At 46.5% G+C, this 24,067-nt stretch overlaps 1 protein-coding gene across 1 annotated transcript in view; it reads left to right on the plus strand.

Moving 5' to 3' along the window:
• The window catches only part of WDR88 (WD repeat domain 88), a 47,365-nt gene that overhangs the window by 20,640 nt on the left and 2,658 nt on the right, over nt 1–24,067 (plus strand). Inside the window, exons 7-10 of the mRNA XM_045381277.3 lie at nt 6,114–6,301; nt 9,993–10,075; nt 13,451–13,519; nt 22,118–22,210. Of these exons, the coding sequence (XP_045237212.2) occupies nt 6,114–6,301; nt 9,993–10,075; nt 13,451–13,519; nt 22,118–22,210 (433 nt within the window). The remainder of the gene's footprint in view (nt 1–6,113; nt 6,302–9,992; nt 10,076–13,450; nt 13,520–22,117; nt 22,211–24,067) is intronic.

Raw genomic sequence — 24,067 nt, forward strand, 5'->3', positions numbered from 1 at the left:
ATGGGAAGGTCTGGCTGGGTGTGTGGCTTATGGCTGTAATCCCAGAGCTTTGGGAGGCCAAAGTGGGAGGATCACTTCAGGCCAGGAGTTCAACACCAGCCTGGGCAATGTCATGAGACCTCATCTCTGCAAAAAATTTAAAAATTAGCTGGGTGTGGTGTCACACACCTGTAGTCCCAGCTACTCATGAGGCTGAGGCTGGAGGATTGCTTGAGCCCAGGAGTTTGAGGCTGCTGTGAGCTATGATTGCACCAGTTCACCCCAGCCTGGACAATGAAGTAAGACCCTGTCTAAAAAAAATAAATAGGCCAGGCATGGTGGCTCACGCCTGTAATCCCAGCACTTTGGGAGGCCTAGGTGGGAGGATCACGAGATCAGGAGATCGAGACCCTCCTGGCTAACACGGTGAAACCCCATCTCTACTAAAAATATAAAAAATTAGCCGGGTGAGGTAGTGGGCGCCTGTAGTCCCAGCTACTCGGGAGGCTCAGGCAGGAGAATGGCGTGAACCCGGAAATCAGAGGTTGCAGTGAGCTGAGATAGCACCACTGCACTCTAGCCTGGGTAACAGAGCAAGACTCCTTCTCAAAAAATAAAATAAATAAATAAATAAATAAAATGAATTAAGTCATTTTGGAGATACTACATTATCATTTAAAAAAATTTTGGGCCGGGTGCGGTGGCTGAGGCAAGAGAATCGCTTGAACCTAGGAGGAGGAGGTTGCAGTGAGCCAAGATTGTGCCACTGCACTCCAGCCTAGGTGACAGAGTGAGACTCTTGTCTCAAAAAAAAAAAAAAAAAAAAAAAAAAAAAATATATATATATATATATATATACACACACAACATAAAACATGACATTTTAACCATTTGTAAGTGTGCAATTCTCTGGCATTCATTACATTCACAGTGTTGTGCAACCATCACCACTATTTATTTCCAAAATGATTTCATCATCTCAGACAGAAGCTCTTACCCGTTAAGCAATAACTCCCCATTGCCCATGCCCCCAGCCCTGGGTAATGTTTATTCTACTTTCTGTCTCTATGAATTTGCCTATTCTGGGTATTTCATATAAGTAGAATCATACATTATTTGTCCTCTTGCGATGGGGTTATTTCACTTAAACTAATGTCCTCAAGGTTCATCTGTGTTGTAGCCTGCATCGGAACATCAGAACTTCATTCCTGTTTTGTTTTTTTTTTTCCTTTGAGACTTAGTCTCTCTGTGTCGCCCAGGCTGGAGTGCAGTGGTGCCATCTCGGCTCACTGCAACCTCCGCCTCCCGGGTTCAAGTGATTTTCCTGCTTCAGCCTCCTGAGTAGCTGGGATTACAGGCGCCCACCACCACGCCTGGCTAATTTCTGTATTTTTAGTAAAGACGGGGTTTCACCGTGTTGACCAGGCTGGTCTCAAACTCCTGGCCTTGGCCTCCCACAGTGCTGGGATTAAGAACTTCATTCCTTTTGATGACTGAATAGTACTTCATTATAGGTGTACACACCATATTTTGTTTATCTGTTCATCTGTTGATGAACTCTTAGGCTGTTTCTGCCTTTTAGTTATTGGGAATAATGCTGCTGTGAACACATGTACATGTAACTTTGAGTTCCTGCTTTCAATTCTTTTCATTTTATTTCATTTCTTTTGAGACAGGGTCTTGCCCTGTTGCCCAGGCTGGAGTGCAGTGGTGTGATCATAGCTTACTGGAGCCTCGGATTCACGGGCTCAAGTGATCCTCTTGCCTCAACTTCCTGAGTAGCTGAGACTACGGGTGCACACCACCGTACCTGGCTAATTTTTAAGTTTTGTGGTTTTTTTTGTAGAGACAGGGTCTCATGATGTCTCCCAAGCTAGTCCTGAACTTTTCAACTCAAGTGATTCTCTCACTTTGGCCTTCCAAAGTTCTGGGATGACAGGTGTGAGCCACTGCACCTGGCCTGTTTTTAATTCTTTACTCTGTATACCCAGGAGTGGAATTGTTGGATCATATGGTAATACTGTGCTTAGCTTTTTCAGGAATGGGGACCTTGCTTATTAATTTTGCACTGAGAACTGAAAATGATATAGCCTGACTGAGATTATGAATTTTGTAAATCCTCTAGCAAGACCAGCTATAACATTTGCAGTGGTGCAATCTCGGCTCACTGCAACCTCTGCCTCCCGGGTTCAAGCAGTTCTCCTGCCTCAGCCTCCTGAGTAGCTGGGACTATAGGTGCCCCCCCCCCCATGCCCAGCTAATTTTTGTATTTTTAGTAGAGACAGGGTTTCACCGTATTGGCCAGGCTGGTCTTAAACTCCTGACCTTGTGATCCGCCTGCCTCGGCCTCCCAAAGTGCTGGGATGACAGGTGTGAGCCACTGTGCCTGGCCACACTGTGGTTTTCATTTACACTCTCATTCATATTGTTTTTCTCCTATAGGTAAAAAGTCATTTCTCTCTTGTTGCTCTCAAGGTATTTTTGTTGTCGTTAGTTTTCAGACGTGTAATTATGTGTCTGGGTGTAGATTTCTTTGGATTTATCTTGTTGGGTTTTACTCAGATTCTTGAATCTGTAAGTTTATATATTTTGCCAAATTTGGTAAAATTTCAGCCATTTAAAAAAATTACTTATGAAGTTGACTCCGTCTTGTCCAGAATTGTACGTGCAGCATAGCCATTTTCACCGAACTTCTGTACAGGTGAAATGGCCTTCTGTGAGAAGTGGGATTTATGTGAGATGAGAGTCCATAGAGATACCTCTGGTTTATTTATTTATTTTATTTTATTTTATTTTATTTTTGAGATGAAGTCTCACTCTTGTCTCCCAGACTGGAGTGCAATGGCACGATCTCGGCTCACTGCAGCCTCCATCTCTTGATAGACCACGGGTTCAAGCGATTCTCTTGCCTCAGCCACCCGAGTAGCTGAGATTACAGGCGCCCACCACCAGGCCCAGCTTATTATTATTATTATTATTTATTATTTTTTTTTTTGAGACAGAGTCTTGCTCTGTCACCCAGGCTGGAGTGCAGTGGCCGGATCTCGGCTCACTGCAAGCTCCTCCTCTCGGGTTCACGCCATTCTCCTGCCTCAGCCTCCCGAGTAGCTGGGACTACAGGCGCCCGCCACTTCGCCCGGCTAGTTTTTTTTGTATTTTTTAGTAGAGACGGGGTTTCACCATGTTAGCCAGGATGGTCTCGATCTCCTGACCTCGTGATCCGCCCGTCTCGGCCTCCCAAAGTGCTGGGATTACAGGCTTGAGCCACCGCGCCCGGCTATTTTTTTTTTTTTTTTTTTTTTTTTTTTTTTGAGACTGAGTCTGGCTCTGTCGCCCAGGCTGGAGTGCAGTGGCCGGATCTCAGCTCACTGCAAGCTCCGCCTCCCGGGTTTACGCCATTCTCCTGCCTCAGCCTCCCGAGTAGCTGGGACTACAGGCGCCCGCCACCTCGCCCGGCTAGTTTTTTGTATTTTTTAGTAGAGACGGGGTTTCACCGTGTTAGCCAGGATGGTCTCGATCTCCTGACCTTGTGATCCGCCCGTCTCGGCCTCCCAAAGTGCTGGGATTACAGGCTTGAGCCACCGCGCCCGGCCATTGTATTTTTAGTAGAGATGGGGTGTCACCATGTTGGCCATGCTGGTCTCGAACTCCTGACCTCAGGTGATCTGCCTGCCTCGGCCTCCCAAAGTGCTGAGATTACAGGTGTGAGCCACCACGCCCGGCCTATTTATTTAAAAATTGCTATGTCTTTTTTTTTTTTTTTTTTTTTTTTTTTTTACTTTAAGCTCTGGGATACATGTGCAGAATGTGCAGGTTTGTGCCATGGTGGTTTGCTGCACCTGTCAACCCGTCATCTAGGTTTTAAGCCCCACATGTGTTAGGTATTTGTCCTAATGCTCTCCCTCCCTTTGCCCCCGACCTCCTGGCAGGCCTCAGTGTGTGATGTTCCCCTCCCTGTGTCCACGTGTTCTCACTGTTCAACTCCCACTTATGAATGAGAATATGTGGTGTTTGGTCTTCTGTTCCTGTGTTAGTCTGCTGAGAATGATGTCCCTGCAAAAGACATGATCTCGTTCCTTTTTATGGCTGCATAGTCTTCCATGGTGTGTATATACCACCTTTTCTTTATCCAGTCTATCACTGATGGGCATTTGGGTTGATACCAAGTCTTTGCTATTGTGAATAATGCTGCAATAAACACATGTGTGCATGTGTCTTTATAGTAGAATGATTTATAATCCCTTTGGGTGTACCTCTGGTTTAAACCTCAGTGACAGTGTCTGGCTTCTGGCAGAGCTTGCAGTCAACCTCCATGATATGCCAGCATGGTTCTTACCTCACCAGGCACTGGGAATTGGTGAGGTTTATCCTGGATGCCCCTGCGAAGTTGACATTTCTTCTCCTTTGGCCTTGCTTAGTTTGTGCATTTCAAAGAACCAAAATGGGTTCCAAAACTCTGACGTGAGCTGTAGAAAATCATTTCGCTCAACCTTTTCTTCCACTCAAATGATTGATTTTATGATCCGGGTTACTCAGAACTCAGAGAAAACTCTGCTTACAAGAGGAGGTGTGAATCACAGGAGAAAGACATTGAGGGTTACAAACAAAAAGTGGCAAAATACAGATAGGCTTTTTATTATTATTATTTTTCTGAAAAGGAAGATGCTTAAAAATGGGAATGAATAATCCCATGTTTTTTTTGTTTTTTTGTTTTTTCTGAGATAGAGTCTTGCTCTGTTGCCCAGGCTGGAGTGCAATGGCACAATCTTGGCTCACTGCAACCTCCACCTCCTGGGTTCAAGTGATTCTCCTGCCTCAGCCTCCAGAGTAGCTGGGACTACCGGAACGTGCTACCATGCCCAGCTAATTTTCATATTTTTTGTAGAGATGAGGTCTTGCTATGTAGCCCAGGTTGGTGTCAAAATCCTGGGCTCAAGCAATCCTTCCACCTAGGCCTCCCAAAGTGATGGGATTACAGGCATGAGCCACCGCACCCAGCCGAATAACCCAAAATTGTATTAATTAAATATACAACACTGAAATATACTTGAATAGCACTGAAGACAAATGAGGATACGAGCAAGAAAAAGGGAGAGTGAATAGTTGGGGTGGAGAAGCAGAGGAGTAAGGAAGAGAGGGGTGGAACAGGGGGAGACCGCGCCTGACACTGTGGGGGGAAAGATGGGGAGCAGGAGAGAGCCTCTGTGTAAGCACGATCCAGCACCAAGTCCCAAAAGCTGCCTGACAATCAACCGCTCCTGACACCAGCTGCTTTTCCCTCCAGTGCCAAGGGAATACTGCAGAATCTTCTCAAATGAGGGCAAGGCCGGGCGCGGTGGCTCACGCCTGTAATCCCTGCACTTTGGGAGGCCGAGGCGGGCGGATCACGAGGTCAGGAGATCGAGACCATCCTGGCTAACACGGTGAAACCCCGTCTCTACTAAAATACAAAAAATTAGCCGGAAGTGGTGGCAGGCGCCTGTAGTCCCAGCTACTCGGGAGGCTGAGGCAGGAGAATGGCGCGAACCTGGGAGGCGGAGCTTGCAGTGAGCTGAGATCAGGCCACTGCGCTCCAGCCTGGGCGACAGAGTGAAGACTCCGCCTCAAAAAAAAAAAAAAAAGAGGGCAATTTGTGCCCCAGTGGACATTTGACAATGTCTGGACACGTCTTTTGTGGTCACAACTGGGTGTGGGGATTCCTGGCATCTAGTGAGGACAGGGATGTTGCTCCACCTCCTACAGAACATAGGACGGCCCCCACAACTCAGTGACCCAGCACAAAATGTCCACCTTGGTGTGGCTGGCCAGGTGCCGTGGCTCACGCCTGTAATCACAGTACAACTTTGGGAGGCCAAGGCAGGTGGATCACTGGAGCCCAGGAGTTTTGAGAGCAGCCTGGGTAACATAGCGAAACACTGTCTCTATTATTTTATTTTTCTAAAAATTGGTGCGGTTGAGAAACGCTGGAACAGTGTGACAGGCTGAGCAATTCACATCTGGACCACGGTAGGCAGTGATCAAAGGCAAGATGAACATGAGCTCACAGGAGATGCTGACTGACCCCCACTTAGGTATGTCTTCAGGTCCTCCAGGAGCAAAGCACTAATGTGTGCACCTCACCATCTGTGTTTCAGGGCACATTCCAATGCAATCTCAAACTGCTGTTTTACCTTCAGTGGCCATTTCCTGTGTACAAGCTCGTGGGATAAAAACTTAAAAATATGGAACGTCCACACAGGGGAGTTTCGAAACCGTGGAGCCTGTGTGACCCTGATGCAGGGCCACGAAGGTTCTGTCAGTTCCTGTCACTTTGCCAGAGACAGTGAGTAATTAACACACAGAAGGCCTCCATTCCTGTGGGAGTGCTGGGCAGAGTTCTCCATGTTCCGTTCAAATGGAGAAGCGATTTCCAATGATGCTGACGGGGAGGGCGGATTCTTCCCCACGAGAACAAAAAAGCCAAGAGGGAAGACCACAGGCACCGGTTTACAGTGGTAGAAACTCAGCTCAATGTGGCTTATGCAACCAAAGAAATTGATTAATCCTGTAATGGAAAACTCCAAGAGCAGGTCTGACTTCAGGCATCGATGGGACAAGAGAGTCAATGCTGCTGGGAACCCAACTCTTCCACTCTGTCTCTCAACCTAGCTTCCCTGTGTATCAGCCTTTACCCGCAAGGAGGCAAAGATGGCCAGATGTGGTGGCTCATGCCTGTAATCCCAATGCTTTGGGAGGCCGAGGTGGGAGGATTGCTTGAAGCCAGGAGTTCAAGACCAGCCTGGGCAACATAGCAAGACCCTGTCTCTACAAAAACACTAAAAAATTAGCTGAGTGTGGTGGTGCACACCTGTAGTCTCAGCTCTTCAAGAGGCTGAGGTGGGAGGATCACTTGAGCCCAGGAGTTTGAGACTGCAGTGAGCTGTGATTGTGCTACTGTACTCCAGCCTGGGCAACAGAGTGAGACCCTGTGTCTTTAAAAAAAAAAAAAAAAAAGGCCAGGCACAATGGCTCGCGCCTGTAATCCCAGCACTTTGGGAGGCTGAGGTGGGCGGATCACCTGAGGTCAGGAGTTCAAGATCAGGCTGGCCAACATGGTGAAACCCCATCTCTACTAAAAAATACAAAAATTAGCCAGGTGTGGTGGTGGGTGCCTATAATCCCAGCTACTCAGAAGACTGAGGCAGGAGAATCACTTGAATCCGGGAGGCGGAGGCTGCAGTGAGCCAAGATAGCACCACTGCACCCCAGCCTGGGTGACAGAGACTCTGTCTCAAAAAAAAAAAAAGTATATATATAATTATATATATATATTTTTATCATATATAATTATATATAATTTTATTTTATATATTTTAATATATATATGTGTTTGTGTGTATATATATAAAATAAAAGAGATAAAGAGGACCTCTAGTGGTCCAGCTCAGCCTGGTTCTGGCCCCTGGCAGTCCTGGAGAAAGAGACCCTTTGTCTGATGGTGCCAGAACAAGTCCCAGGGAAGACTCCCATTGGCTCAGCTTGGGACACACGTCTATCTCTTAACGAATCACTGAGGGGGCAATGACAGCCTCTGATTGGCCAGGTCTGGGTGACTTGCCCACCTGCAGAGCTAGGGTTTGGGGTCAGAACCCCCTGATGCAGAGGGACTAAGAGTAGGCAAGGAGTGTTTCCCCACAGGAAATTGGGGAGCTGTTGCCAGATAAAGGGACATAGATGTGAATGGGGGCAGTGACAGGAAGCCACCGCGGCTAGCCAGCTCCAGGGAGGAAAGTGGGTGCTCTTGACACTCAGGAGCCAAACGTATGCTCCCCTATCCTGGTGAGAAGCTCTGTGTGTCTGGGGGCCTCAGCTGGCACACATGCCATTGGGGCCTGGCTTGAGAAGCGCTAGGGTGTTTCTGGGCAACTTTCCCTCTTCAGCAGCACCCCTTGTCTAAGTCCCACTGTGAGACGCCCTGCCAGCTTCTGTCCTTGGCTTTACGGGGTTCAGAATCACATGCAGTTGAGCCAAAATCATGCCACTGCGCTCCTGTACTCCAACCTGTGTGACGGAGTGAGACTCTGTCTCAAAAAAAAAAAAAAAAGAATCACATGCAGTCAATCATTATTATTCCAGATTCTGTATTTGTGAATTCACCTTCTTGCTGATATCTATTTGGAAACTTAAAGTCAACATTCATGGCACTTTCGAGGTCACTCACAGATGTGAAAAGCAGCAAAAAATCTAAGTCACCTCCCAGCTGAGGTTGGACAAGGCAACACTCTGCCTTCTTGTTTCACCTCCCACGTGGTAAAATGTCCTTTATGTGTTCTATTTAGTGCCACCGTTTGTTTGATTGTTTGTTTGTTTGTTTTGCTCCCTCTGTTGCCCAGGCTGGAGTGCAGTTGCGTGATCTTGGCTCACTGCAACCCCCGCCTCCTGGGTTCAAGTGATTCTCCTGTCTCAGCCTTCCAAGAAGCTGGGATTACAGGTGCACACTACCATGCCTGGCTAATTTTTGTGTTTTTAGTAGAGATGGGGTTTCACCATGTTGGCTAGGCTGGTCTTGAACTCCTGTCCTCATGTGATCTGCCTGCCTCCACCTCCCAAAGTGCTGGGATTACAGACATGAGCCACCACACCCAGGCTTTCTTTTGGTGATTTTCCTGTGTAAAATGGCTCCCTTGGCCATGCGTGGTGGCTCACAGCTTGAATTTCAGTGCTGGGGAGGCTGAGGCGGGAATATTGCTTGAGCCCAAGAGTTCGAGATCAGCCTGGGCAACATAGTGAGACCCCATCTCTACCAAAAAAAAAAAAAATTTAGCTAGGTATGCTGGCACCTGCTTGTAGTCCCAGCTACTGGGGAACTGAAGTGGGAGGATCGCTTGAGACCAGGAGTTTGAAGCTGCTATGAGCTAGGATTGCACCACTGCACTCTAGCTTGGGTGACAGAGCAAGACCTTGTCTCTAAACATAAATAAATAAATAAATAAATAATAAATAAATAAATAAATAAAATGATCCCTAACCACAGTGCGGAAGTGCTGTTTACTGTTCCTAAGTGCAAGAGCGCTATGATGGGGAAAATGCATGCATCCATTCATGCATGAGTTATAGCTGTTGGCTGTGAGTTCAATGTAAACAAATCAACAGTATATATGCAATAAGGTGTCTTTAAACAGAAACACACATAAAACAAGGTTACGTACTGATCAACTGATGAGAATGTGACCAGAGGCTCACAGGAACCTGACCCTGTATTTCCCCTACGAGTGATGGCTCAGTATCTGCTAATTTAGTGTCTGCAAAAACTACAGAGGCCGCCAACCTTTTTGGGGCCAGGGACCGGTTTCATGGAAAACAACTTTTCCATAAACGGGAGGTGTGGGGGATGGTTTCGTGATGATCCAACTGTATTTCATTTATTGTGCCCATTATTTTTATTATTATTACATTGTAATATACAGTGAACTACAAGTCACCATCATGTAGAATCAGTGGGAGCCCTGAGCTTGTTTTCCTGCAACGAGATGGTCCCATCCGGGGCTGATGGGAGACAGTGACAGATTCGTCAGGCATTAGATTCTCATAAAGAGTGCACAGCCTAGATCCCTCGCATGTGCAGTTCACAATACGGTTCATGCTCCTGTGAGAATCGAATGCTGCAGCTGATCTGACCGGAGGCAGAGCTCAGATGGTAATATGAGCGATGGGGAGCGGCTGTAAATACAGATGAAGCTTTGGCTCGCTTGCCCACTGCTCACTGTCTGCTGTGTGGCCCAGCTCCCAACAGGCCACGGATTGGTACCAGTCTGTGGCCCAGGGGTTGGGGACCCCTGTCATAGAACATAACTACCGTGAATGATGAGAATCAGCTGTAATTGGCTTGGGGTGATGGAGCCACCCCAGGAAGGGGTTTCAGTGTCATCAGAATAGGCTGAGGTGGCACGTTGCCAAGGCATCTTCAGCTGGCTTTGGGCTCACTTGGCTTAGAAATATGACCCCCATCTCCACCCTTTCATTTTCTGCTGCAGGCTCTTTTCTCATTTCTGGAGGATTTGATAGGACTGTGGCTATTTGGGATGTAGCAGAAGGCTACCGGAAGCTCTCCTTGAAGGTACATGTGGCCAGCATGAGATTGAGGATCTGAACTTCCCTCCTGAGTCCTTCCCGTGCTCAGTGCTGGGTGCTGGGGACACAGCCATGGGCGACACAGGTCTAGATGCCTCCGTGGGCTGATGAAGGACAGACAGGAAGCCAGCAAATACACCACCAACAGTGAGGAGTGAAATGGAGAAACCACAACAGGGTGACATGATGGTGACAGATGCGGGGGACCCATCCACACGGCACGGGCAGGGAGAGCTTCCCGCAGAAGGAGGTGTTTGAGCTGAGCACAGAAAGGACATAAGTGGGGATCTTGAAGAAGAAGGGCAGTCCAAGCAGAAGGAACAGCTGATGCAAAAACCCCGAGGTGGGAGTGTCCAAGAACAGCAGAAGTTACTGTGCAGGGCTGGGCGCGGTGGCTCACGCCTGTAATCCCAGTACTTTGGGAGGCTGAGGTGGGCGGATCACCTGAGGTCAGGAGTTTGAGACCAGCCTGGCCAACATGGTGAAACCCCTGTCTTTACTAAAAATACAAAAATCAGCTGGTTGTGGTGGTGCGAACCTGTAGTCCCAGCTACTTGGGAGGCTGAGGTGGGAGGATCGTTTGAACCCAGGAGGCAGAGGTTGCAGTGGGCTGAGATTGTGCCATTGCACTCCAGCCTGGGTGATCGAGCGAGGCTGTGTCTCTAACAAAACAAAACAAACAAAAACCAGAAATGACCATGAAGAGCGACACATACCATAGTGAGGCATGCACAGAAAGCGTGGGGCTCCAAAATGGAGATGTCAACTGGATGCTCTGGGGTACATGTGAGAGGAGCCCCAACTCAGAGTGGCTCTATGATAAGGGGATGTGTTATCCCACACAGCAAGAACCCACGATTGCCTCATGCTGTGCCCCTGTTCCCCCAAGGGGCCCTGCACGCCAGGATTTCTGCACACTCCCTGGTTTCACGATCTCACTGTCACCTTCGGCTGTGAATGCGTGCATCCCTGATTCTTGGTCTTTCTGTCCCCAGGGACACAAAGTAGACATGTGTCCTCCAGCAGCCCATGTTCAGGTCCCTGGGGCTGGTCTATCTGAGCTGTCTTCTCCTAGGACTTGGGGAGACAAAGCGAGTTTACTCACAGCAAATAAACAGCTTAAAATGGAATGTTAAACCTCTCTGTGCTTAAAATCTGTCTGTCATCTGGGCACAGTGGCTCATGCCTGTAATCCCAGCACTTTGGGAGGCTGAGGCTGGAGGATCATTGGAAGTCAGGAGTTCGAGACCAGCCTGGCCAACATAGTGAAACCCTATCTCTACTAAAAATACAAAAATTAGCCAGATGTGGTGATGCCCACCTGTAGCCCCAGCTACTTGGGAGGCTGAGGCATAAGAATCTCTAGAGCCTGGGAGGCAAGGCTGCAGTGAGCTGAGACTGCACCACTGGACTCCAGCCTGGGTGACAGAGCTGGTTGTTCTATTCTCTCTCCTCTTCTCTCCTCTCTGTCTGTTCTCCCATCTCCAAACTCCTGTCCTTTTATCACACTAAGCGGTTTAACCTTCTCTCTGATTCCTTTTTCTCTGACCACACGATGGCCTCACTTTCTGCCTCTTTCCGTAGGGGGAAGGCCGAAGAAGGACAGAGATGCTGGCATAAAACCCAGCCATCATTCAGTGCCTGAGGCAGCAATAGCAGCTATCTGCTCTGAGCTCCTTTTTTTTTTAAGATGGAGTCTCTGCTGGAGTGCAGTGGCGCGATCTCAGCTCACTGCAACCTCTGCCTCCCAGGTTCACGCCATTCTCCTGCCTCAGCCTCCCGAGTAGCTGGGACTACAGGCGCCCGCCACCACACCTGGCTATACATATATATATATATATATTTTGTATTTTTTAGTAGAGACGGGGTTTCACCGTGTTAGCCAGGATGGTCTCGATCTCCTGACCTTGTGATCCGCCTGCCTCGGCCTCCCAAAGTGCTGGGATGACAGTTGTGAGGCACCGCGCCCGGCCTGCTCTGAGCTCCTATTTACCTAAAGAAAACATCCCACTCCTCCTCTGCTTAAGCCACAGTGGATCAAGTTTACAGTTACTGGGAGCCAAAAGCCCCTCACTTACAGGGCCTCTGAGGGGTATTCCCTAGAACAAAGAACACAAACGAAAACCTGAGACCAGCTGGGAATATAATATTTCTCCCCCAATCCTGCTAAACACCCGAGTACTATATTAAGAAACCATACACAGTGGCACACAGATTTGTGGTCCTAGCTACTTGGGAGGCTGAGGCAGGAGAAGCACTTGAGCTCAGGAGGTAGAGGCTGCTGTGAGCTATGATTGAGCTGCTACACTCCAGCCTGGGGGACAGAGTGAGACCCTGTCTCAAAATAAAAATAACTAAATAAATAAATATAGAGTGGGCAGGGCGTGGTGGCTCATGCCTGTAATTCTAGCACTGTGTGAGGATTAGGCGGGCAGATCACTTGAGGTCAGGAGTTTGAGACCAGCCTGGCCAACATGGTGAAACCCCGTCTCTATTAAAAATAGAAACATTAGCTGGGCATGGTGATGGGCACCTGTAATCCCAGCTACTTGGGAGGCCGAGGCTGGAGAATCGCTTGAACTCAGGAGGTGAAGGTTGCAGTGAGTGGAGATTGCGCCACTGCACTCCAGCCTGGGCGACAAGAGCAAAACTCTGTCTCAAAAACAAACCAAAAAAAAACCCCCAAAAACAACAGCAAAAAAACATAGAATGTACATATATCCCACATCTTTACACTTTGTATTCCACCCTAAATGTTGTTGATGAAACCAAGGAAGTACAATGAGCTGCTCTGCTCTTTTTTTTTTTTTTTTTTGAGACAGTCTCGCTCTGTCGCCGAGGCTGGAGTGCAGTGGCGTGATCATGACTCACTGCAGCCTCAACCTCCCCGGGCTCAGGTGACTCTCCCACTTTAGCCTCCTGAGTAGTTGGGATTACAGAGGCATGTCACACCATGCCCAGTTAATATTTTGTATTTTTAGTAGAGACGGGATTTCACTACGTTGTCCAGGCTGGTCTCAAACTCCTGGACTCAAGCGATCTGTCCACCTCAACCTCCCAGAGTGCTGGGATTACAGGCATGAGCCACTGCGCTCAGCCAGCTACTCTGAAATGTTAGCAACCCTGGGTTCTTGACTCTTTGTTGTTTTTTTAGAATGGGACCTCACTCTGTTGCCCAGGCTAAAGTGCAGTGGTACAATCATGGCTCACTGAAGCTTCTATCTCCTGGGCTCAGGTGACCCTCCCGCCTCGGCTTCCCAAAGGGCAGGTTGCAGGTGTGAGCCACCACACCCAGCTTGTTTTTGTTGTTTTTTCAAAATTATTTTCTCCAGGTTTTCATTAAAATTTGTTATTTCTTCAGGGCCATAATGACTGGGTGATGGATGTTGCCATTAGCAACAACAAGAAATGGATCCTGTCTGCTTCCAAGGTAAAAGTGGCCAAGCTTACAATATCGATCACATTCGTCAGAATTGGTGATAGCGGAAGAGTTATTGCCATGTATAAAATTCCTGGGTGGGCTCGGTGAGCTGTACCTGGCTGGGCCATAGTGTTCACGGAGCTGCCCGGGAATGGGGAGAGCGTGTCCTTCCGTCCGCAAATGCAAGGAGTTTCCAGGTATTTCTGTGTCTGCACTGTTGACATTTGAACTTTGTTGGAAAAAGAGTCTGACTGGATCGGTGAGCAGTGGAGCCAATGGGGGGCTTGAAGGGAAAGCATTAGCTAATGGATAAGCCTTGGAGACCACCCAGCTACTTGGGAGGCTGAGGTGGGAGGATGGCCTGAGCCTGGCAGGTCGAGGCTGCAGTAAGTCGTGATGGCATCACTGCACTCCAGCCTGGGCCAAACAATGAGACCCTGTCTAAAAACAAAAAGCTGGGTGTGGTGGCTGCTCATGTCTGTAATCCCAGCACTTTGGGAGGCCAAGGTAGGCAGATAGCTTGAGCTCAGGAATTTGAGACCAGCCTAGGCAATGTGGCGAAACCCTGTCTCTACAAAAAATTAGCCAGGCATAGTGATGTGAGCCTACAGTCTCAGTTACTCCAGGCCCACCTACTTGGGAGGCTGAGATGGGAGGAATGCTTCAGCTTAGGAGGCTGAGGCTGCAGTGAGCTGTGACCATGCCATTATACTCCAGCCTGGGCGACAGAGTGAGAACTTGTCTCTTAAAAAAAAAAAAGTATTGAATATTTAAACTTTTGGCTAGGCACAGTGGCTCATGCCTGTAATCCTAGCACTTTGGGAGGCAGAGGCAGGAGGTTCACGTGAGCCCAGGGGTTTAGGACCAGCTTGGGCAACATAGTGAAACCCTGTCTTTACCAGAAATACAAAAAATTAGCTAGGAATGGTGGTGCACACCTGTAGTTCCAGCTACTCAGGAGTCTGAGATGGGAGGATGGTTTGAGTATGGGAGGCGGAGGCTGCAGTGAGCCATAATCATGCCACTACACTCTATCCTGGGTGACAGAGCTAGACCCTGTGTCCAACAAATAAATAAATAAATTTTGTAGGTTATATTATATATTCTTAACATACATAGAGGTAAGACTGTTTAAAACAGCAAACACAAATAAAATAGAACTGATTAAACACATATCACTTATATTTAATATAAAGCAGTGACTTCATTCTATGAGGCCAGCACCAGTTGGATATCAAAGCCAAGTACAAATGTCACAAGAAAAGAAAATTACAGACCAATGTCTCTTGTTAATATAGATGCAAATATGCTCAACATAATATGGGCAGATAAAATCCAATAGTACATTAAAAGGATTGTTTACCATGACCAAGTGGGATTTGTTCCAGGGATACAGGGTGGCTCAACATAAAATCAGTGTGATATATCACATTAATAGAACAAAGTTAAAAACACCTATACGATCATTTCAACTGACACAGAAAAGCATTTGAAAAAATCCAAAACCCTTTCATGATAATAATAAAAAACTCAGAAAGCTAGGAATAAAGGGAAAATTCCTCAACATGATAAAGAGTGTTTATAAAAAATCTGCAGCTAACATGATTCTCAGTGGTAAAAGACTAAAATTTTTCTTCCTTAAGATCAGGATCAGGACAAGGTTGCCTACTTTCACTGCTACTATTCAGTATTGTACTGGAAGTGCTAGCCAGAGCTATTAGACAAGAAAAAAATAAATAAAAGGCATCCAAATTGAAAAGGAAGAGGTAAAATTTTCTTCCTTCCCTTCGTTCCCTCCCTCCCAACTTGCCTGCCTGCCTCTCCTTCCTGTCTTCCTCCTCTCCTCTTCTCTCCTCTCCTCTCCCCTCCCCTCTCCTCCCCTCCTCTTTTCTTCTCTCTCTCTCTCTCTCCCTTCCTTCCTTCCTTCCTTCCTTCCTTCCTTCCTTCCTTCTTCTTTCTTTCTTCCCAGGGTCTCATTCTGTCATCCAGGCTAGAGTGCAGTGGCACAATCTCAGCTCACTGCAACCTCCATCTCCTGGATTCAAGCAATTCTTTTGGTAGAAACGGGATTTCACCATGTTGTCCAGGCTGGCCTTGAACTCCTGACTTCAAGTGATCTGCCGGCCTTGGCCTCTCAAAGTGCTGGGATTACAGGTGTGAGCCACTAGGCCCAGTCAAAATGATTTCTTTCTTTTTTTTTTTTTTTTTTTTGAGATGGAGTCTTGCTCTGTCGCCTAGGCTGGCGTGCAGTGGCATGATCTCGGCTCATTGCAACCTCCATCTTCTGGGTTCAAGCAATTCTCCTGCCTCAGCCTCCTGAGTAGCTGGGATTACAGGCATGTGCCACTATGCCCGGCTAATTTTTTGCATTTTTAATAGAGACGGGGTTTCACCATGTTGGCAAGGCTGGCCTTGAACTCCTGACCCCATGATCCGCCTGCCTCTGCCTCCCAAAGTGCTGGGATTACAGGCATGAGCAACCATGCCTGGCCCCAAAATTATTTCTATTCGTAGGTGGCATGATCATAAATATAGAAAATCCCAAAGAATTCACACGAAAGCTACTAAAGCTAATAAATGAATTCAACAAAGTTTCAGGGTACAAAATCAACACAAAAAAAGCAGTTGTGTTTCTATACACCAGCAATGAACAATCTGAAAAGAAAAAGCAATTCCATTTACAATGGCATCTAAAACAATACTTATGAATAAATCTAACAAAGGCGGTGAAAGACTGGCACAATGAATACTATAAAGTATTGCTTAAAGAAATTAAAGAAGACCTGAATGAATGGAAAGACACCCTATATTCATGGACAGGAAGACTCATCATTAAGATGTCAGTACCACTCAAAGTAATCTACAGATTCTGCATAATCCCTATCAAAATTCCAACAGCATTTTCATATGAAATTGCAAGGGGCCCCGAATAGCCAAAACAATCCTGAAGAAGGAGAAGGAGAAGGAGAAGGGGAAGGAGAAGAATAAGAGGGAGAAGGAGAAGAAGCAAATTGGAGGACTCACACTTCCTGACTTTGAAGTTACTGCAAGTCTATAGTAATTAAAACAGTGTGGTTCTGGTATAGGGACAGACATATAGACTGATGGCTTAGAATAGAAAGCCCAGAAATAAGGGATTTTTGACAAGGGTGCTGAGACCATTCAATGGAGAAGGGACAGTCTTTTCAACAAATGCTTCTAGGAAAATTGGAAATTTACATGCAAAGGATGAAACTGCACCCTTACCTAATACTGTGTAGAAAAATTAACTCAGGATCAAACACCTTAACTTGAGAGCTAAAATGTAAAACCCTTAGAAGAAAACAGTAGAGAAAATCTTCATGATATTGAATTTGGCAGTGATTTCATGGATATGACAACAAAAGTACAGGCAATGAGAGCAAAAAGAGACAACCTAACCTTCGTCAAAATTAAGAACTTTTGTGCATCAAAGGGTAATATCAAGAAAGTGAAAAGACAGCTTAGAGAATGGGAGAAAATAGTTGCACATCATGTATCTGATAAGGGATTAATATGCAGAATACATAAAGAACTTTGAAGACTCAACAACAAAAAACAACCCAATTCAAGGATAGGCAAAAGACTCGAATAGACATTTCTCCAAAGAAGATATACAAATGGCCAAGAAGCATATGACAAGATGCTCAACATCATTAGTCATTAGGGAAACGCACATCAAAAGCATTGTGAGGTACCACTTCACATCTACTAGGAGGTCTATAATAAAAAATATTCAGAAAATAATGAATGTTGGCAAAGGATGTGGAGCAACTGGAACGCTTGTGCATGACTGATGGGAATGTAAAATAGTGCAGCTGCTGTGGGAAATGGTTTGGCAGTTCCGCAAAAGCTTAAGCGGAACTACCATGTGATCCGGCAACTCCACTTTTGGGTGTTTTGTTGGGTTGGTTGGTTGGTTTGTTTGAGACGGAGTTTCACTCTTGTCGCCCAGGCTAGAGTGCAATGGCGTGATGTCCACTTACTGCACCCTACTCCTCCTGGGTTCAAGTGATTCACCTGCCTCAGCCTCCTGAGTAGCTGGGATTACAGGTGTGTGCCACTATGCCCAGCTAATTTTTGGGTTTTCAGTAGAGACAGGGTTTCACCATGTTAGCCAGGCTGGTCGCGAACTCCTGACCTCAGGTGATCCACCCGCCTCGGCCTCCCAAAGTGCTGGGATTATAGGTGTGAGCCACTATGCCCTGCCCACTTTTGGGTTTATATTCAAAAGAACTGAAGGCAGGGCCTTATTGATACTTATATGCCAACGTTCACAGTAGCATTATTTATAATAGCTAAAAGGTAGAAGAGACCTAGGTGTTGGATGAATGGATACATAAAGTGTGATCTATCCATACAAGGGAATTCAGCCATAAAAAGGGGGAAATTCTGACATGCTACATCATGGATGAATCTTGATGACATGCTAAGTGAAATAAGCCAGTCACAAAAGGGCAAATACGGTAATGATTCTTCTTAGACCAGGAATCCAGCATAGCCAAATTCAGAGACAGAAGGTAGAATGGTGGTTGCCAGAGGCTGGAGGGTGGGGAGAAAGTAATTATTTAATGGGTAATGGAGTTTTTGTTGGGGATGATGAAAAAGTTTTGAGTATAGAGAGTGGTTATGGTGACAGAAGATTGTGAATGTATTTAATGTGACTTAATTGTATACTTACAAATTGTTAAAATGATATTATGTTGTATATATTTTATCACAAGTTAAAAAAACCAACAATGACATGTTTCTTTCTGTCCCTTAATACAGTAGGATATCTTTGCTTTTCTGTTTCCATGGCAAATAATACTTCTCTGAACTGCTTGCAACCTTCAGGACATCCTTTTAGTTTCTGTAGTGGTAAAACTGAACACTGTCAAATGTAAAACTCGCTTTGATTCGCAGCTCTGTTCTTATCAAGCCCACATTATACTGATTCCTGGTGTCAGCCCAATGTGATAACTTCAAGCTAAATATCCCCTCAGCAAAATCATTTGAGCATGGATACTTAACATTTCACTTACTGGCTGGGGATGGTGGCTCATGCCTATAATCTCAGCGCTTTGGGAGGCCGAGGCAAGTGGATCACCTGGGGTCAGGAGTTCGAGACCAGCCTAGCCAACATGGTGAAACCCCGTGTGTACTAAAAATACAAAAATTAGCCAGGCTTGGTGGCGCGTGACTGTAGTCCCAACTACTTGGGAGACTGAGGCAGGAGAATCGCTTGAACTAGGGAAGGGGAGGTTGCAGTGAGCCAAGATCAAGTCATGGCACTCTAGCCTGGGTGACAGGGTGAGACCCAGTCTCAAAAAAAAAAAAAAAAAAAAAAAGATTTTACTTACTGGCAACAACAGGTTCTTTGATTTGCAGGCTTTATTTCCCAGCACTCCAAAAATGTTCAATGCACTAAATCTATAAGCTTGCTTTAAAAGACCAGGTATTTGTCAGTGAAGTCCTTTGCACTATAAACTCATGGTATAGGCTCTATCTATCTAAAATGTGCATTATTTATTTATTTATTTAATTTTATTTTTGAGACGGAGTTTCTCTCTTGTTGCCCAGGCTGGAGTGCAATGGTGCAATCTTGGCTCACCCCAACCTCTGCCTCCTGGGTTCAAGCGATTCTCCTGCCTCAGCCTCCTGAGTAGCTGGGATCACAGGCATGTGCCACCATGCCCGGCTGATTTTGTATTTTTAGTAGAGATGGGGTTTCTCCATGTTGGTCAGGCTGGTCTCGAACTCCTGTCCTCTGGTGATCTACCCACCTCGGCCTCCCAAAAATGCTGGCATTACAGGCGCGAGCCACTGCGTCTGGCCCATTTATTTATGTTTTAAAGAGACAGGGTCTTGCTATGTTGCCCAGACTGGAGTGCAGTGGCACAATCTCAGCTCACTGCAGCCTCAGTCTCCCAGGCTCAGGCAATCCTCCTTCCTTAGCCTCCCCAGTAGCTGGGATTACAGGTGCCTGCCACCATGCCTGGCTAATTTTTTGTATTTTTAGTGGAAACGGGGTTTGGCCTTGTTCTCCAGGCTGATCTCAAACTCCTGGCCTCAAGTGATTCACCCGCCTTGGCCTCCCAATGTGCTGGGATTACAGGCATGAGCCACTGTGCCCGGCCCATTTTAACATCTTTTCTATGCTCAGAAATGATAATAGCCATCTTGTAGGCACATGTTTAAGGAAGATATCTCCATTTCGCTAATTGAAAATCTTGGCTGGGCATGTTGTTTCATGCCTGTAATGCCAGCAATTTGGGAGGCTGAGGTGGACAGATTGCCTGAGCCCAGGAGTTTGAGACCAGCCTGGGTAACATGCCAAAATCCCGTCTCTACTAAAAATACAAAAAATTAGTGGGATATAGTGGTGTGTGCCTGTAGTCCCAGCTATTCAGGAGGCCAAGGCAGGAGAATCACTGGAGCCTGGGAGGCGGAGGTTGTAGTGAGCTGAGAGCACACCACTGCACTCCAGCCTGGGTGACAAAATAAAACCTTGTCTTATAGAAAGAAAAAAAAAAATCTCATTAAGTGCTTCTGTACATTTTGAGGAAGGTGAAAAGTGGCCCCAAACTTTTATTATGAAAGACCCAACATTATAGGTAAGAAAACCACACTCCCTTTTTAGGAGTTTTGTGTACAAAGTGTGCAGGCCATTTGGCATTGCATTTGCTTCGGTAAGAAATTTACAGAAGGAATGGAATTTGCCAAAATTTACAACGGCACTGTCTGCTGAATATGGAGATAGACGAGCAAAGTCTAGTTTGCATTTAGATGAGGACCAACATGCTTTGGTTTTCTGCAGTTTTATCAAAATCTTCATAGAAATCCAGAAGATTAAAAACTCCAACTTAATTTTTTTAGAGACAGGGTCTCACCATGTCACTCAGGCTGGAGTGCAGTGGCGCGATCATAGCTCACTGCAGCTTCAAACTCCTGGGCTCAGGTAATCCTCTTGCCTCAGCCTTCCGAGTAGCTGGGACTACAGGTGTGCATCACCACACCCAGCTAATTAAAAAAAATTATTATTATTAATTTTTTGAGACACAGTCTCGCTCTGTCACCCAGGCTGGAGTGCAATGGTACAATCTCAGCTTACTGCAACCTCTGCCTCCCAGGTTCAAGCGATTCTCCTGCCTCAGTCTCCTGAGTAGCTGGGATTATGGGCATGCAGCACCATACCTGGCTAATTTTTGTATTTTTAGTAGAGACAGGGTTTCGCCATGTTGGCCAGGCTAGTCTCAAACTCCTGACCTCAGGTGATCCGCATGCCTTGGCCTCCAAAAGTGCTGGGATTGCAGGTGTGAGCCACCATGCCCGGCCTAACAAATTTTTTTTTTTTTATTCTGCAGACACAAGGTCTCGCTATATTGCCCAGGCTGGTCTTGAATTCTTGGGCTGAAGCCATCCTCCCGCATCTGCCTCTCAAAGTGCTGGGATTACAGGTGTGAGCCACCATGCCCAGCTTGAAACTAACTTTCAAATTAAAGTAGCTAAGAGCAAGGAGGACATTTTTTGTTGCCACGATTTGGCAAATCACTTGCTATACTGTAGGAAGTATGCTTATTGGTAAGATCTGACCGCTGTACTCAGCACGAAGCCAACACATCTATTACCAAAAAAAAGCCAACACATCTATTACAAAAATGTCCCCTTTGTTTTCCCATAGGACATTTAGTTGCAACTGCTGAATCAAGAAATGTAACATACTCAGTGTATCCGTTTTTTTATTGCTGCTATAATAATAAGTTACCAGACTGTACTGTTTAAACATTAAACAACACAAATTTAATATCTTACAGTTCTGTAAGACAGAAGTCTGACAAGCTCTCGCTGGGCTAAAATCCAGGTATTAACAGGACTGCATTCCTTTCAGGAACTATTATTTATTAACTAAAGTCCATGGTTTACATCGTTTCATGCTTTGTGTTGTATAGTTCTACGGGTTTTGCCAAATGTATATCATATATCCACCAATATAGTGTCATACAGAATAGTTGTTTTTGTTTTTGTTTTGTTTTTGTTTTTTTGTTTTTTTTTTTTGAGACAGAGTCTCGCTCTATCGCCCAGGCTTGAGTGCAGTGGCACGATCTTGTCTCACTGCAACCTCTGCCTCCTGGGTTCAAGCAATTCTCCTGTCTTGGCCTCCCAAGTAGCTGGGACTACAGGTGTACGCCACCATACCCAGCTATTTTTGTATTTTTAGTAGAGACGGGGTTTCGCCATTATTGGTCAGGCTGGTCTTGAACTTCTACCTCACCCACCTTGGCCTCTCAAAGTGCTGGGATTACAAGCATGAGCCACCGTGCCTGGCCACACAGAATAGTTTTACTATTCATCCCTCCTCCTCTTTCCCATAATCCTGGGCAACCACTGATCTATTTACTTTAGTTTTGCCTTTTCCAGAATGTCATATGGTTGGAATTATACTCTGTAGCCTCTTCAGGTTGGCTTCTATGGCTTAACAATGTGCATTGAAGGCTTCTCTGTCTTTTGGTGCCTTGACAGCCCATGTCTTTGGATTGTTGAATGATATTCCTTTGTATGGATGTACCACAGCCTGTTTTGTGACCGTTGGTTTGCTATTTGTTTTAGGATACGACCATGAGACTGTGGAACATTGAAGAAATTGATGAAATTCCTTTGGTAATCAAGTACAAAAAGGCTATGGGCTTAAAGGTGAAACAGGTTGGTATCGGGTAAAATTAAGCCCAGGGAAGGCTTTCATTAGTTCCCTCTATAAATTAATTTGTCATTTAAATGAACTTTGGGCACCTGGAGATGCAACTGTGAACAAATGGACTGACATTTTTGCCCCGGGGGAGCTTAAATTCTAAAAGAGAGGACACAAAGAGGAAAGACACAAGAAAAATGTGTAGTAAGTCGCATGGTGATAAGTAATTGACAGAAAAATACACAAGAAACGGGAATAGGAGTGCTGGAGGTTGCCAGATTTTAAAGGGTGGTCAGGATAAGTCTCATTGAGAGGTGACCGCTGTGTCGACTTGAAGGTGGTGAGGGGGTGAGCCATGTAGATATTTAAAGGAAAGAACTTCCAGCTGGATGCAGTGGCTCACGCCTGTAATCCCAACATTTTGGGGGGCTGAAGCAGGCAGATTACCTGAGGTAGGAGTTTAAGACTAGCCTGGACAACATGGTGAAGCCCCATCTCTACTAAAAATACAAACAAATTAGCCAGGCGTAGTGGTGCAGGCCTGTCATTTCAGCTACTTGGGAGGCTAAGGCAGGATAATCCCTTGAACCTGGGACTGGGAGGTGGAAGTTGCAGTGAGTCGAGATTTCGCCACTGCACTCCAGCCTGGGCAACAGAGCGAGACTCTGTCTCAAAAAAAAAAAAAAAAAAAAAAAAAAAAAAGGAAAGAACTTCCCAGCAAAGAGAACAGCCAATGCAGAGCCTGAGAGGCGGGAGCCAGCCTGGTGTGTCGGAGGGATGGAGTGAGGGGGCGTGGAGGGGATGAAGCTTGCAGGAGCACTGGTCAGTGGAGGAATGGCCAGGTACACAGCTGGGCACTGTGTGAGCCTCCTACCCTGGGTAGGTCCCCAGTGCCCCACTTCAAGAGGCTCAGGTGCCTGCGTTTCTCTAGTGCAAGAGCTTGGTGGTCGGGCCAGCGTATTTTCTGCTTCACCAGGCCCAGCCCGGGCTGGCCACAGAGGCTGTCCCTGGGCAGTGGAGGCAACTCCCCACTGGAGCCTCTCTGTGCACACACCTGGCTGCTGCCTTGGAGTGTGGGCTGGGCCCGCTTGAGTCCTTCCCTGGGAATCCTGGAGCCACCTAGACTTGACCTCCTTTCAGGTTTGGCTGGGAGCCACGGCTTCTGGGAATGGCTAATTTGGGAGCCGCACAGCAAGGCAGGAGTATGGGGGTCGGACTCAAACGACCTTGTCCCTGTGGCCGTGTTAGCCATTAAACCCCGAAAGCTGACTTGCCACAGAGCAGGGATGGCCCTTGTCTTTCACCGGCCACCTAGGGCAGGGCCTGGGAGCCACCTCCTCTGTCAGCCCTGCTGTTCTGGGGTTGGACCATGAGATGTAGGAATGTAGGATAAGGTAGGTAAAGATCACATTTCTTTTTTCTTTTTCTCTATTTCTTTTTTGAGAGGGAGTCTAGCTCTGTCACCCAGGCCGGAGTGCAGTCGCGCGATCTCATCTCACTGCAACCTCCGCCTTCCAGGTTCAAGCGATTCTCCTGACTCAGCCTCCTGAGTAGCTGGGACTACAGGCGCCCGCCACTACGCCCGGCTAATTGTTTTGTGTTTTTATTGGAGACGGGGTTTCACCATGTTGGCCAGGCTGGTCTCGAACTCCTGAGCTCAAGTGATCCACCTCAGCCTCCCAAAGTGCTGGGACTACAGGCGTTAGCTATCCGTGCCCGAACTGGGATCTAATTTATTTCTTGCAAAAAAAGGAAAAGAAAGAGGCCTACCTGAAGCTGAAGCAAGGATGAACCTGCTGCATTTGACTTGCTCTGAATCAATCAACATGAGAAGCCTCAGAGACCAGGCTGCCCCGAGGCCTGCCCCAGGT

Source organism: Macaca fascicularis, chromosome 19 (genome assembly GCF_037993035.2).
Source record: "Macaca fascicularis isolate 582-1 chromosome 19, T2T-MFA8v1.1".
NCBI classification, from domain to species: domain Eukaryota; kingdom Metazoa; phylum Chordata; class Mammalia; order Primates; family Cercopithecidae; genus Macaca; species Macaca fascicularis.